Source organism: Microplitis demolitor, chromosome 4 (genome assembly GCF_026212275.2).
Source record: "Microplitis demolitor isolate Queensland-Clemson2020A chromosome 4, iyMicDemo2.1a, whole genome shotgun sequence".
In the NCBI taxonomy this organism is placed as follows: Eukaryota; Metazoa; Arthropoda; class Insecta; order Hymenoptera; family Braconidae; genus Microplitis; species Microplitis demolitor.
The window spans coordinates 17,312,856-17,329,759 of NC_068548.1; the positions used below are offsets into that span (position 1 = coordinate 17,312,856).

Below are 16,904 nucleotides of genomic sequence, written 5' to 3' on the forward strand. Positions count from 1 at the left end.
ATTATTTTCAAAAATATTCATAACAATGAATTTGAACATTTGAGAAAATCTTGCATTTTGACAATTACATTGGAATTTAAAAAAAATTTGATATTAAAAGAAATTGTAGAATCAGTATTTTCTAGGCAGGTTTTTCGAAATTTCATAAGCAAAAACAATTTGAATTGAAAATTTCGGTTTAAAGAACGTTCAAAAGTAGTTCAATAACGAGGTCAGGAGATTGACTACACGCAGAGAAATTTTTAATTAAAATTACCCTAAAAATGTGATATTGTGAGGACACGTAGGAAATATCTAAATTGCACTCCTCGAACGCGAAGCGGAGAGGTTGTGTTTTATAACGAACTTATCAAGGTCAAGCTATTTTTTCCCATTAAACTGTATATATTATTTTCATATTTTTTGTTTGTACATTGTAAAATATATTACTTGATAGCATAGAAATGAAGTGGAATTTCTACTAACAAGATAGTAAAAGTTTAGTTATTACTGGTTAGATGTCTTTACAGTACCTAACTTTATGGGTAATTTTTACTCAAAAATTCTCTGCGTGTATTCTCTCTACTCTAAAATTTTCAAAAATTCAAAATTAATTAATTAATTTTTTGAACTTTGCAAGTTCACTTTTATGAACTTTGCTGTAACATTTTCCAACGAATTTTTTTTACACAGTATATTTATTATAATTTCTTTTTATCAGTATAAAAAATTATGAAGTATATTTTTAGGATCGACGAGCAAAAATTGCTCGGAGGCTGCCAAAATGGCATTCGAAAGTAGCTGACTTGCGGAACCTATGCAAGAGCATCACGACTTTTCCATGATATAAGCACGAGCGAACGAGAGTTTGTTTGAATATGTGATGATGAAATTGCTTATTACCATGCAAGAAAAATATATATATATATATATATATATATATATATATATATATATATATATATATATATATATATATATATATATATACATATATATATATAATACTGGAATTTTTTTTTACCAGAGGTTGTAACAGCCTAAGGATAAATTTTGAAATTATACGGTATTTCAAATAATTAAAAATTATCATATCATCGTTACCATTTTATATTCATCTAATTATCACGCTGTTAATTAACTATATCAAATTATTGTAAAAGTCGAACAGATAATTTCGATGTGTCAACAAATCAATAATATAAACTAATTATCGTTATTATTATTGTTATTATTATCGTTATTATTATTATTATTATTATTATTATTATTATTATTATTATTATTATTATTATTATTATTATTATTATTATTATTATTATTATTATTACTAATAATATACACTTTAAAAAATTAGCGGAGTGAACACAGGGTAAATCCGGAGTGAATACAGAGCGGATGATTGTTTATTTATTTGATTTTCTCGGAATGATATTTACTCCTAAAAAAAGTCCATTTAAATACTAAAACTCCGAATCAGAATGAATGTGAATTTCTATAAAATCCAGACCACGCTAAAAAAAAAATTTCCTATTTACTCCATATGCGGAGTGATTTTTTTTTTAAACTCCGGAACTCTGAGTGACGTGTGAATTCGGATTTAAATAAAATCCATAATCCCAATTTTTTACAGTGTAGAAAATACCAATCAATATTAAAAGAATTAATGACAGCATAAGTGAATCATTCATATAAAATAATTTAAAATTAAATCACTAGAGATAAAAGTATTATTATTATTACTATTTTTTTTTATACGATAAAAAAATTGATGTAATTAAATTTTGTTTCCAATATATATAAAAGTAGTCAATTATTGATAACTATTCGACCTAAATGTATATCATTGATTAATGCCTGAGGTATCGTGTAATCATTAGTAACAATAACAAATATCTAGAAATAATAAATTTCTAAGAAATAAAAATAATTTTTAAAAAAATAGTTACACTGAGTGTACTTTATCGAAATGAATTAACAAATTTTCCAAATCAAGACCTACTTCCATCTTATGTACATATAAACTATAAGTTTTATAAATTATATTAAAGATATAAAAGTTAAATAAACAAAGTTTTATTTGCTGTTATCTACGATTATAATTTGTTTAATATTTTCCACTATTTATTGTAAAAATGATTGTAATTTTAAAAATAAATATATATTTTTATATATGAATGAGTTGTATATTATTTCATTTTTAGATCAATAGGTACAATTTAATCTCATATAATCTTTAATATACTTAGACGATTTTTATCAAAAAACCGATAATTAAGTTACCGTTCCTATTTCTGAGATGTCATTTCTAATGGATACAAAAGATTTAAAAAAAAAAAAAAAATATCAATACATGGAATTAAAAGATCATTGTGTCTGTACGTTTTTTTTTTTATTATAAATATACATATATATATATATATTTTTTAAAACTTTTTTTTAGTGAAAGTATACGAAAGAGTTCATTGGTATCTTAAATTTAGCGTGTGGACCGGTTTGTAATCGATGTTAATTTCGAAATCACGTTTATAAATTTAAAAAAATATTGAGATAAAGTAAAAAAAATAAATAATAATTATGTTTATTACTTAATTTAATAAATATTAATTTTATAAAAATTAAAAAAAAAAATTATTTTGAACTTTTTTAATTTAATTAAAATCTATTAATTATTCTGTTGTTTAAATTAATTACGAGTGAATGTAGCAGACATCAGTCAAATTTAAAGTTATTAATAAATAAAGTAAATAATTTTAAAAAATACATTTATTAATTTAAAAATTTTTTTAATGCGCATTTTTAAAAAATTTGATTTTATTAATTATTTAGTCTATTTATTAATAATTTAACATTTGTCTGATGTCTGCTACACTCATAATTAATTTTAATTCTTTTTTTTTAATTAGTGTAATGGCTATTCGTTAAACGATTATTATTAATTATTACCTTTTATGCTGCCTGAAGATGTATGAGGTGTTTGAGGTGTATGAGATGTAAGGGGTAGCGGCGAACCTGAGGAAGTCGCGGAGTGTTCCAATTTGGAACTCACCGCGCTCCACATTTCGAACATGTTGAACGCCGTGGTGACCGTGCTTGTCCTCGTACTCCAAAATGAATTTCACGCGCGGGTACATATACGTATGTATAGTATCACTGTTAATCTTTCTTTTATAAATAAATTAATTAATTAATAAATTAACTTATTTCAATTTATAATAACATGTCACATGTCACGATAGCGGCGATCCAGCACCGCAAATTAAATCACTTTGCTTTTCAAAATTTTATTTATCTTCCCAATATATATTATTATTAGACTTTTTTTATGATCCGCATCGAAAGATGATTATAAATTTTATCATTTTGATTATAATCCTGAAATAATAATTTAAATTTTAAAAAATAATTTTTAAAAAAAAGAATTTTTTTTTATTTGTTTCTCGTTTACTATTTGCTATGATTTATGATTTTAAAATAAAGGAAAAAAGGACTTCTATGTAAAAGTATTCATACAGTCACGCGTTACTACATATGGGTATATAAATATTTTACTTTTTTTTTTATTATATTTATGAATATATGAGTATATAGTTAGCAACTCTTATAAAAGTAGGATAACTACCCCCAGGCAATTTATATGCCTCTTGAACAATATGCGTTGTACCACAATAAATACAATTCGTTTGTTTCATATCTGTCGATAGCTTTAAGGCCTATATATAAAAGTACGAAAAATGATGTTTTGTTAATTTAAAAAAAAAAAAAAAAAAAAAAAAAAAAAAAATTACTTAACAATCAAATTGATTTAATTTAGATCAAGACACATTTATAATTAAACTACTCAATAGTAAATAAGATTGACAGTAAAACAAACTGTAATGGACATTCAGACTTTTTTTTTTTTAATTATAAAAAAAATATTTTTCATTTAAAAAATTTTATTGTAAAAACAAAAATGTGTAATTTTTTTTTTAAATTTTTTACTCAGATGGTTTCCCTTTAAAACTTAGTACTAGTCCGCGCAAGTTGAAAAGCTCGTCGAGTATAAGTACACTTGAGTATCGAGCGAATAGAAACTCACGCGCGACCACCAAGCAAGTCTAGCTCTCCTTTACTTTACCTAGTTGCTTTAGCCTCCTATACCACGATCCTCTTCAGGGCGTAACTCCCACTGTGCTGGTTGCCGGGTACAAGTAACTACAACGAAACCTACACGTGCACTACCGTGTGCACTCTAATACAACACAGTACGTGCATTTATAGTTGAGTTTGTATTTCTATATACACACTATAGGCATCTGGCACGGGAATCTACTTCTCATGTAACCTAACAGTTGTATCTATATCTCTATATACTGAATATATATATATATATATGTATGTAAATATATACAAATACATTTAGACTGTATTGTTAAATTAAAATTTTTATCGCATTTGGAATAAATATTTTTTTTCTTAACAAAAATGATCAAACAAGTAGTAAAAGTCAAAATTGGTCAGACATTGTATAGAAAAAAAAACGAACTGTAGACATTGACATAGATATAGATTATTGAGAGGGTATGGTGGTCATTAAAATGATTTATAAAATGTAGAAATAGGAGTAAAGATAGTAAAAAGAGACCCTTATCAGTTGACCGTAGCAAACCGCAGAGGGGCAAGGAAATTTAACAGGAGCGTTGGTAAACTCGGTCGTGGCACGCTTCATGGAAAGTGAAACCAACGCGCGAATCCAGGACGAGTCTGCCGGACTCCTATTCACTCTTATTCTCTTTCTCACTTTACTCCCAGCCACGTGGACTATCGGGACCTTTAAAGCTCGATCCTAGGCGCTCGCGCGACCTACTTTGACCCAGTGCTATGTTGTTTTATACATCGTGTACTTGTTTAATTACAACTTACATTCGCTAAATACAATTTTCGTTATTATGTTATTACATTATTTATTCATTTATATGTCACTTTATTGACGATTTATTATATAAACTCGACCCTTATCAACTTAATAAAATATATTAATATATATATTTTTTTTTTAATTAAATAAAGTTTTAATGACAAGGAAAATAATTATTTGTTTAAATATTTGAAATTTTTTCTTTCGTAACTAAAAATAAAAAAAACAAAACTTGGCTTAAATTTCCATTACACTCGAATAGAAATGTATTTTAAGTGGTATAGGAGTAAAAACTTTTTTTTTTTGTATAATTTTTATTTTGAGATATTCATTAAAAAAAAGGTCGTGAGGCGCGGAAGCGTTGCATCGCTTAGCGCATCGCAGGGACTCTACTCGTCGTATGAATTATTTTAGCCGCGGGGGCATCGCATCTTATTTAGGTCGTGTACACGTAGCCTATACTAGCTCTGTGTGTATAGTAATAGTAGATTTAACGAGGCGGCCACCGACGCCACGGAAGTATATAGACCCGGCTTCGCGACGTTGTACTGACTCTAGCCGGCTAGAGCCAAGTATCTATTTTTTTTTTTTTTTTTTTTTTTTCATCATATAGAGTATTATATTTCTTTTATCCGCGACTTTTCTCACTATGAAAAGCTTAAGCTCAATCGATTTTTTAAAAATAATTTTTTAATTTATTTTTCAAATATTTCTGGCTATTTTTTAATAAATAAATATATGTATATGTATTTAAATCTTAAGTAATGCAGTATATGTAGGTTTACAAATATAAAATGCGTGTGCGTGTTTAGAGTAAATTACTTAATAATATCCATAACTAGGCAATACGAGTAGAAAAAAGGAGGGAGAAAGCCGCGGGAAGAAAAAAGATGATGATGAAGCAAGTGTCTGTTTAAATATATATAAAGTCTGATATGTTAAATGAAAAAATCGAGAAACAATTAAAAATAAATGATGATAAATGATAATTTTAAAATTTATGTAACCCACCAATTTTATTATTTCGGGCACTTTTGAATTAATTTAAATAATTCACTATTCGGTAGATACTCACTATTATTTATAGTAAAACTAAAAATCACTTGTTTATTGATATTATTATTATTATTATTATTGATTAATAGAACACACTTAAATCACAGATTAATCCCGTTGAAAATGGTCGTTGATATATATGTATATGTAACTGCACGATAACTCCTTTTACTATCACTTTTAACGATTCTTAATATTAATATACCTCAAATCACAAATAAATATTTTAAATCAATATAAATTTTCACAATATGTTATTTTCATTATTATAAATTAAACTATAAGGTTAAGCCATGATTTTTTTCAAATTTCACAGCCTTTGCGTTTTACTCTATTAAATAAATATATGTATATAGGTATATATTAAGATCTATCGTCTCACTAGTTTAAAATAATAACACTCACATTTAAAGTTAAATATTTGATTATTAATTAACTAATGATAATTATAAATAATCTAAAATATATAAATTCACTAGTATCAGGTACTACTAATCATTATTTAATAAATGGTATAAACACACGATTGTACTGTTCGTAACTCCCGCTCGCTGGCGTCTGTTCTCCACACGTTATTTGTTTGTTATCTCCTCAATATAATAGATGCGCGCGCGCAATCGTACTCTGTCCCCTAACTAATATATAACTATATTTATCTTTCTTTTTCTACATACTTATTTCCCTGATTCTCAATATATATAAATACATATATATTTAATTCTCTTTTCACAGTTACAATACACTTGTCTTTACACATTTCACATAAATAATTTAAAAAAAAAAAAGAAACTCCGACCCTTTGAAAAAAAGTTTAAAATTTAAATTTGAAAATTAAAACTATTGTGGTAACAGAGTTTTTAAATAAATAATTTTAATTAACCGGTAAATTAATATCGTAATTAATAATGGTAATGACGGTACGACAGTAAAAGTTAAGACTGTCTGTTATGCTGGCTGTAGAAATTTAGTTCTGGTATATGCGGTTCTTACACGACCGTAGCTGATGGTTGACTGGTGCGGCGCAAGACCAGACAGCCCCACCATTATTTTCTCCTCAAGCGTTAGTATGAGAAAAAATAATGTCAGTGACTAAGTAAAAGAGAGGTAGACACGAGTTATTGTAAAGGGGGAGGGGAGATTTAAGAGGAAGGGGCAAAGAGAGAGAAAAAGAGAAAGAGGATTAAATAGCTTAGGGGGTAGCCAGAAGGGTGAAGTGACGTGTTGAAGACTAGAAAACTACTGAAGACATGATGATGCTGAGGAAAAAAGAAGGATTGAGAGGATCACAGTTGGGGTAGGTTATACTAGTTTTACTATATATACTCTTTTCAACCCCTCGTCGTTCAATAAAGAGGGAAACTGAGAGAGACAGAGAGAGCTTTATGTAATGTTTTATGGAGTTGAGGGAAAGCACAGTTGTTTTGAGGGAACGAGAGGGTTCACTTGAATGAAATTCTCATGTGGAAGATGACATGAGGGTAAGCTTAATATTATTCGGACAATTTATAGATATCATTATATATTGAATACAATTATAGTTCATTCATAATTTTTATTTATAGCAGTTTAATCAAAAATTTTTTTTTTTTTTACTATAAATTTATTGAAAGATTTTTTTAAAAAATAAAAATTACTATCAGATTTAATTAAATTTATGTAACTAGCAATATTCCCGCCCATCAACTTAATTTTCAGCACTATAAATTTATTTTTTAATGATTAATTTAATGACTTTAATAACAATTTGTTGATAACGATTTTAAAAAAATTTAATAATTTTTTAATGAATTATTAAATCTTTCACTATAAGTTTTAATGAAAAAATTTTTGTAAGACGACAAAATGTTTTCTTATTTATTAGTAATATAGATAACATAGTATTCAAATTTTTTTTTAAATTAAAAAAAAATAATATCAATGAGATATTTATAATAGAAAACTCATAGTATGCGTTTTAAATGTACTGAATATAGTCTTTGCAATAAGCCTGAATATAATTATTAATCTTTAATTAAAAAGTTGATTGTAAATAATTTTGCATATCAGACAATCAGTATATATTTAGAATTAATAAATAGCGAAAAGTTAATAAATATTTCTACTATTTTGTATATTTAAAAAATACTGATAATAAATCGATACAAAAATATGCATACAAATATATATAGATTGTATAAGAAAAAAAATTATTAATTTAAGTGATTTTTTTTTGCACTGTAAAAGATTTGCGGAGTTGATGCAGAGTAAATCCAGAGTGTATGATTTTTTATTTAATTAATTACTTATGCGGATTGAAATAAAATCCCCAGCACTCCGAAATCTACCCTGTTGAAAAAAAAAACTCCCTGTGCACTCCATACGCGGAGTAATTTTTTCTAACACTCTGAAACTCCAAGTGGCGGGGTAAATTCAAATTTAAATAAAGTCAATATTCACTCCTGATTTTTCAGTCCAATAAATGCCTGTATTTTCATCTTATTTATATTTAAAGGATAATCATTTATTGGAAATTACATTAGTTATGTCTAGTAGGAATTCTAAAACATTTATATATAATATATACAATATTTAATAGAAATAATAATAATAATAATAATAATAATAATAATAATAATAATAATAATAATAATAATAATAATAATAATAATAATAATAATATATTTGAGATAGTAGATACGAAGTGGTGAAATATTTCGAGTATGCATATCTTGAAGATATGATGGTGATTGCTCAATGGATCGATAGGCAGTGGATCGATATATATATATATATATATATATGTAGTTGGTAAGATGATGGTAGTAGGGTTTATAGGGTATACCGAGTAGCGATGAAGGGGATGCATTGAAGCAAGTCTTGAGGAAGCTACCTGCTTAGAATAAAGAGTCCCTCTTTAACAATGCCTAGTCAATTCGTGCTTGTCGACAAGGAGCCCATAGTCCCGTCGACAACTTTACAATACTGTTTTACGGCTGACTATCACTATATATGTATTTTTAAGTTAAAGAACGAGAGAAAAAAAAACAAAATGGATAGATTGGGGGTGGAAAATAAAACATATGGATGAATTTGAGAACTTGGTATAGTTCTATATAAAAATCTTTTTAAAAAAACCTAGCGGTAAAATAGCAGTCATTGGATATTTCAGAGAGCCGTTAGGTATATTTTTTTAATTCGCGATCAAACGGATCGAGTTTGGGGATCAAGATCGTGGGATAAAATATTTTTAAAATACTTTTATTTTTTTTAAATTCTTCTATTGATAAATACATATTTTATTGAGGAAATGCCATCTAAAAATGATATTGTCGTCATCAAAAAAGGTGGAATAAACTTTTTATTAATGTAATATTAAACATCTGGTTGTTGATGCTTTTGTGAATATATAAAAAGGGGTTTTTTTTTTTTATTAATTCATACATGTTCTATTTCTTTTGAATAAATTTTTTGTTAAACTTTTATACAGTTATAGTTTACAAGGAGATAGATCGATACTTGATACATAAGTATGTATTTTTTTTTAGATTTTTGACATGAATAATGTAATTGGTACAATGAAAAATAGTGAATTGATTATTATATTTTTTTTCGGCATAAAAATTTTTTTAAATCATAACTAAATTAATTATGATAAACAATGATGTAAGTTTTAACATTACTTTAATAAAATCAATATTCTTGATATCATATTACTTGAAAAAAATTGAATCTATATATATGTAAAAACTAAATTACTTCTTTACTATTCCAAGAACTTATATTATGTTATTATAGTGTAGAGGTCCTTCATTTTACTCGTGTCACGGTAGTTTTCGACAGATTACAGTTATCTAAGGCTAGTTCCTAATGTTGCTGTCAACGACCTGTGTTGACTTTTTTTTTTATTTTTTTGCTTAGAAACCCATTCTCGGCTAATAGACGATAAACGCGTGTACAGATTGTAAAATAAAAGTACATAAAAAATCCAACGATTGCCAAAAAAATTTTTTTAATCTTGACATTTTTTTTTTTCTTTTTTTTTTCATTATCAAACACAAACTGCCAATAATTTCTAATGTAATTATGAATCATTTATAAATTAAAAATTCAAAAATCTCAGCATTGATGAATAATTATATAAAAAATATTTTAATTTAATTTACATTCATATAGATAAGAATACTGTACGTAATATAAATATAATAAATTATTTATAGAAAATTAAATGGTGAATAATAAAAGATGCATGATAAAAAAATGGTAAATAATATAAGAAAGGGTTTTATAATTGTGTAAATTTTTTTTTTTTTTTTTATAAATAAGACAGCTTCTATTACACTTATATATGTATATAGCTTTGTACACAACCAATAATGTAACATCGCACGTTTTGACAAGAAAAGGCGTCATGACGCTTATCGTGAACCTGATTGTCTGCCAGTTTTCGGTTGTGGCCCAGGGTCATTAACCTCACGGCTTGCTTGCTACACTATAGATTTACAGTTATATGTTATATGTTAGTCGTCGCTGTATACATATATATAATAAGTCACTATCTTAACATCACGACATACTAAAACTATGAGATGACTTTTAATGTTGTTTAAATTACGTAGACATTTGTTCCCGACCTTTATGTTATGACTCATCAATTTAATTTTTACATTTATGTGTAAACTTGTAGTCTAAAAATATAATATTTATATTATATTTTTAGACTACTAAATAAAAATATAATTATTGATTTTTTAGATGATTGATAATTATTACGCAAGTATATCTTATAGTTAAAAGTAATAAGTAATTTTAAAATACTAAGTAAATACACTGTAAAAAATAAGCGGAGTAGCGGAGTAAATTCGGTGTGAATATGGAGCAGATGACTGTCTAATTATTTAATTCTTTCGGAATTAAATTCACTTCTAAATAGAGCTCATTTAAATATTAAAACTCCGAATTGGAGTGAATGTGGATTTAAATAAAATTCAGATCTCTCCGAAATTACTCCGTATACGGAGTGATTTTTTTTAAACTCCGGGTGACGGAGTGAATTCGGATTTAATTAAAATCCATAATCACTCCAATTTCACTCCTAATTTTTTACAGTGTAAAAAACTTTTTTTTTTAATTAAAATAGTTACACGTATTTAATATTTAATAAATAATTTTAAATATTTACAAACTAAAATTATTTTCTTAGAATACATTTTAATGATATAGAAAGTTAGGTAGACGACCTTCAAGGTCGGGATTCTCAAATGGGATTTACAGTTTGTCTGGTTTTATGAAAATAAATTTATGAGCCACAATCAGTGACCGGGTGTTCTGGACATTGCCGTATATCTATTATTAACTAATACTTTAGTAGAGAAAAAATAAAAAAAGAAGAAAAATTCTATTTAAAATTAGATTTTTTTTTTTTAATTTTTTCTTCATTAAATTTAAAATTTTTCATGGGATATAAAATACCCATTACTCAATTTAAATCAAGTTTTCAATGTGTCAATGTCAATCATCTAAAATAAAATAAAAAAAAAAGTGAAAAAAGAAAGAAGAGATAAGAAACGAGGAAATGATAACGAGAAAGGAAGAGAAATAGGTTTATTGACCTTTTAGGTTTTTTTTTTCTTTTTAAATTTAGGGAAATAAGATTCTATTAAATTAGCAAATAATCCATATAATAATTAACTGGAGAAAGAAGATAATTTGTTTTTATAAAGTAAAATTATGTCCGGCATCTAATATTGTATGAGCTGAAGCAATCAGTAACACTACATAGCTATTATCTTACATGTCGTGTGTTATGAGGTTACGAGATCGAGAAATGGTAGTTGAGAATAATAGACAGAGTGAAAGAGAAAGACAAAGAGAAAGAGATTGAAGAAAGGGTTATATCTGAAACAAAGAATTTTCGCTGATGAACGTCATGTTATACGCGACATATGGTCATTCACCCGCAAGCAAAGGATAGATGTAAATCGACTGCTTACAGCTCAAGTCATTCTCCGGGAGTAAAACGTCACCCGAACGTGCAGTATGCAGTTGAGGTCAACGTACCAATAAAATTCACGATTGTTTATTCGATTACCATTTAGTTAAAATAAAAATAATAAATAACTTATATCTAAATCAGTTGAATGGCTTGTCATTTTTACATCGTTAAACGATGACAAACACTAAATTGCAACAAAAATACATATCAATTATTATATAAAGATTATTTATCATCTCGACGGTATTGATAACAAACTGTTTAACTTTATCTTCATGGTTTTCTAACAGAAGAGGACCCGAATTTGTTTTCTGAAAAATGTGGAGTTAATACTGATAACGATAATGTAATTATTATTCGCCTTATTTTTAGAAATTAGTATTTTATTCCAATCCAGATTCACTCGGTTACTCTGTTCAGAGTTTTGGAGTTGGTAAGAAAAAATCATTTCGCTTACAAAATTAATAGGGAATTTTTTTCAGCGGACTAATTTCGAAGTGACGTGATTTTTATTTCCATCCGGAGTTTTATTGTTAAAATAAATTCCTACTCGGAGTGAATTTCACTTTCGAGGGGATTGAATAAATAAAATATTATCTGCTCCGCATTCATTTCAGATTTAATCCGCGTTTACTCCGCTAATTTATTATTGTTTCAATAAATTTTAACAAAAATACCAAGTTTTTTAAGTTACAATGATTGAAATATTAACAAAAAATCGATTAGCTTAAAAGTCAATAATTAATTAAAAATGTAATAAAATAATTAATCAAGTTATTATTTTTATTCATATCTTTTTTTAATCGTACGTATCGAATACTAGATATTAATTTGTACTCCAAACCTGCTTAAATTGTAATTATTTGCATTTAATTAAATCTAGACTTATGGGATTTCTCAAATAAATAATTCACATACTATTAATTAATTAATTATTTCTTTTTTTGATCTCAGTTCTAAATATAACTACTTGTTTAATTGAAAGATAGACTTGATAAGTTGTCAAATAAAAAGCCTGTAAATTATTATTAGACTGAAAGTACCCAAAATTATTGAATTAAATCGAATGTTTTTTATAATTTTTGAAGTAAAATAAAATTGATTTTTGAAAGTTTGAATTTTCATAAACCTATACATAGATGATCTACGTTAGTCTCATTAGATACTGGAGGTTTCAGTATTTAAATAATTCTCAAAAATATTTTTCGTATTGTACGATTTTTGTTTTGTATCTAAATAGACTTGATCAATAAAATAAAACTCCATCGATCGTAAAACAAATACTATCTTCTAATAGAATACCGTCTGACAGCGAGGTATTAAAAATCTATTTGAAATAGTATAAATTATTATGCGGTCACCGAAAACTATCGTATGCTATCTGACAATTTTATTTCTTTTTAAACAAACGTATCATCATGTAAACTTTATTTCTGATTCTAGTGATTTTGTCTTCGGCATTTCGTCTCACTTTTATGATTTCAAATGTTCAAAAATTTTCATTTCAACTATTGCAAATTTTAATAAATGTAATAAATTATCAGAGATTATTTGCATACATTCATAAATGTATATATATTTCCAATGAAAATATTTAAAATTAAGATCATTTGCGAATATGCCGGTCGGTATAAAATATTCAAATAAATGTCTGGAAAATGAAATCATAAAAAAAAATTATGTGTGTCTAGACGTTCAAAATAAATTATAAGTAAATTTAATTAATATGTATGAAAAATTATAATAAAAATTCCAATCACTTTTAGATTAATTTTTAGTGTTCATTAACAATCAATATAAAAATTAGCATTAAAAAAAGTATAAAATGCATTAAGCAAATAAAATGTAATAAATCAAATAGAAAGAAGGCAGTTATAATTCATCAAAATATTTAAATTATGTGAGCGAGACATTGAATACAGATCAATTAATGTATATATAGATATATAATAATTATTAATTGTATTTACTTATTAGCTTGCTGAATGTTAATTTAATAATGATAATACTAAAGATAATCAGTAATAAAATATGGTTTTATAAAAATATAAGAATTAAGAAAGTATAAAAATATTCTTTATAAATATGAATAAATATGTATGTAGTTTAAATTCACGTCACCTAAAATACGTAGTTCTTTGCTTGCTCATCGTTTAATTACGCAATATCCATCGTGAAAGCTGACACTCTTCTCTCAGTACAAATATGTACATATACTTAATATATAAATACATTATTTTATACATATATATACAAATTTACTGTTGTACACCCGCACATTTTATTTTTTTTTATTTTTTTTATTATTAAACACGATTTTACTTTTTAGTTATTTTACATTTTCTTTATTTTTATACTTATTGTTACTATTATTATTTTCTTGTATTAAATATTTTAGCAAAGAATAATAATTAATAATGAATAATGATTTTACTCTCTTTCTTGGTATTATATTCACTTAAACGCATAATTGCTCGTATGCTGCACGTGAAAATAACTCTGATGTGAACACACAATGCTCAATACACTGTACACAACGTGAGGTAATAAAATAGGTGAGGGAAATAAAGTGGAAGGGAATATATATAAACATTTATATCCCTTTCGCTCCTGTTACTATCCATGTATCAATATTTTGTCACCGTGATAAATAAAATTATACTAAAGCTCTTCGTAATTTCCTATATCCTAACGTATCACAAGGTAAGTATCAACATTATTACTCAATATATCATCATTTTATAAATATATATATATATATATATATATATATATATATATATATATATATATATATATATATATATTTTTTTTTTTTCTTAAATTAAAAGAATTTCATAAAATTATTTAATAATTTTTAAAATCATTTAAAGATTAAAATTTTATAAAAATTTTCATATTTCTAACATTGACCCGGGTCACAATATCTAGCCTCAGTCTTCACTGAAAAAAAAATAATGTATTTGAGTATCTGCGTGTTTATATCCTCCCGAGAAAATTATTTGTTTAATTTTAGTAAAAATTTAGTCCAATCAAGAAAATTTTCTTAAAATAAGTATACAAATTCTTGAATCAAGAAAATAGTACTCGGTTGGAATATATTTTTACTAAGATTAAACAAATATTTACTCGGGAGGATACAAACACGCAGATACTTGAATACAGTTTTTTTTTTTCAGTGGAGCCTCATCGAACCCAAGTAAGCCTAAATTCAGTCTCAAATGGTGTTAAAAAAGCCTCAATGAGCCTCAAATGAACCTAGCCTCGATTATGTAATTTAAATGCGATTCGTATTATTTGAGGCTCTTTGATCACCATTTGAGGCTCATTGAGGCTTTTCTAATATCATTTGAAGTTAAAAATGCATTTTTTACTTAATGAGGCTGGATTGAGGCTTACTTGGGTTCGATGAGGCTAGATTGAGGTTAGATGCTGCGACCTGGGGATATTATGAATTTCAATGCCTTTTATTCAACTGGTCGAAACAGACCAATGCGATTTAGTGGTTTTAAAACTATCATAGTTTTCCCTAGAGCAAAAACCGTCTAATTTCTGTCCGCTAAATTAATTTTCGCCTTGTTAGAGTCACACTTGTTTATTGTCAATCTCGAAATATCCAGATGCCATTCTAACTAACCAAGTTAATAATTGAATTTATATACATGCGCTGTTGGTCTTAAATTATCTTGTTTCGATTGGCTTTGAATATCTACATTCAATGCAATAATTATGAAACATATAATGTATGCCTTTGTATTAGTGTAATAACAGCCCTCGTGTGAAATCGTTTTAATTCATCTTTTACCATACAATATATATCTATTATTTAAATCTTTCGAAAAAATTGTAATTTTTTAGAATTTTAATAAAAATATTTTATGAATTATCGTTATTATGTGATTTTTTTAAAAACATTGTTAGACAAAAACCTGAAAAATTTTTAATTTCCTGCTATGGACATTAGAAATTTTTCAAAAAAAAAAATATTGTTGATTACTGTTGACTTTTGAGAACTCAAATTTTTAAGATCAAAGTTTCGTTCAATTTTCAGATAAAAAGTTTACGAAATATTTATGAATAATATTTTGTGTGATAACGGATGAAAAAATTGTTCTGACTTAGTGATAATCACAAACAGATGCAAAAATTTAAACTCTCAGGTGTAGGTCTAGTGAAATAGTATATTACATACCTAGGCCAGTAAAATAAGAAAAGTCTCAGATCACATGTAATTGTTGGCCGAGGCTAGGCCACCACCACGGAGGAAAATACATCTCAATCGCCTTTGGCTCGGGTAGGCAATTATACATGTGGGTTAGATTGTCCTACTTTCCTCCCTAGATGTGTAATACACTAGTTTGTAAAATTGGGCTGCAATTAGCTTGTTTCGACTGGCTGAACGGATATGGTAACTTGTAGTTTCGATGCAGGTGTCATCAAAATATTATTTTAAAAAATTATAGGTTATGTGTGCACATTAAAAAATATTTCGTCAAAGTTAATATAAAAATTCCGTGTAAACAAATGATTTACACTCATTCGAATGTTATTGTAACATACGTCAATGTATAAAAAAAGTTACATACATGTTGAAAGTTACATAAGTAATAAGTGTTAAAAATTTGTATATTAATTTGACTTTATCGTTTAAAAAATTTTACTTGTGAATAAAAACACATTTTTGTGTCTTAAAAATTAAATCAATTAAAACTGATCAAACAAGATAATGACAGAGTTACATTTACAGACAAAAATTTTGAGTATTCAATACGCACTTTTGTTTACAAATTGACGAAAAAATTTCACTAATTTTTTTTTTCATAAATCGTTAACTATTCATCTCATAGCTCTGAATAGATCAGATTTATTTTGTGATGAACTATATTGAACGGAATAAGAAAAATTCAAATCGGATTGTTCATTCGTGAGATATCAAACGATAATTAATAATTAATACAAACAAAATAATTTTTCAGCTCGCGGACAACGGGAAGTTTT

General features: G+C 26.3%; 1 protein-coding gene across 2 annotated transcripts in view; it reads right to left on the reverse strand.

The window, feature by feature from the left end:
• The window catches only part of LOC103574219 (probable nuclear hormone receptor HR3), a 103,303-nt gene that overhangs the window by 45,842 nt on the left and 40,557 nt on the right, over positions 1-16,904 (reverse strand). Inside the window, exons 1-2 of one of the 2 annotated variants that reach the window (XM_014440056.2) lie at positions 5,891-6,929; positions 2,926-3,354 (exon numbers count right to left, since the gene is read on the reverse strand). The exons of the other annotated variant lie outside the window; for it this stretch is intronic. Of the exons in view, the coding sequence (XP_014295542.1) occupies positions 2,926-3,049 (124 nt within the window). The 5' untranslated portion in view covers positions 3,050-3,354; positions 5,891-6,929. Of the gene's footprint in view, positions 1-2,925; positions 3,355-5,890; positions 6,930-16,904 lie in introns of those variants that run through there. 2 annotated transcript variants of the gene reach the window in all.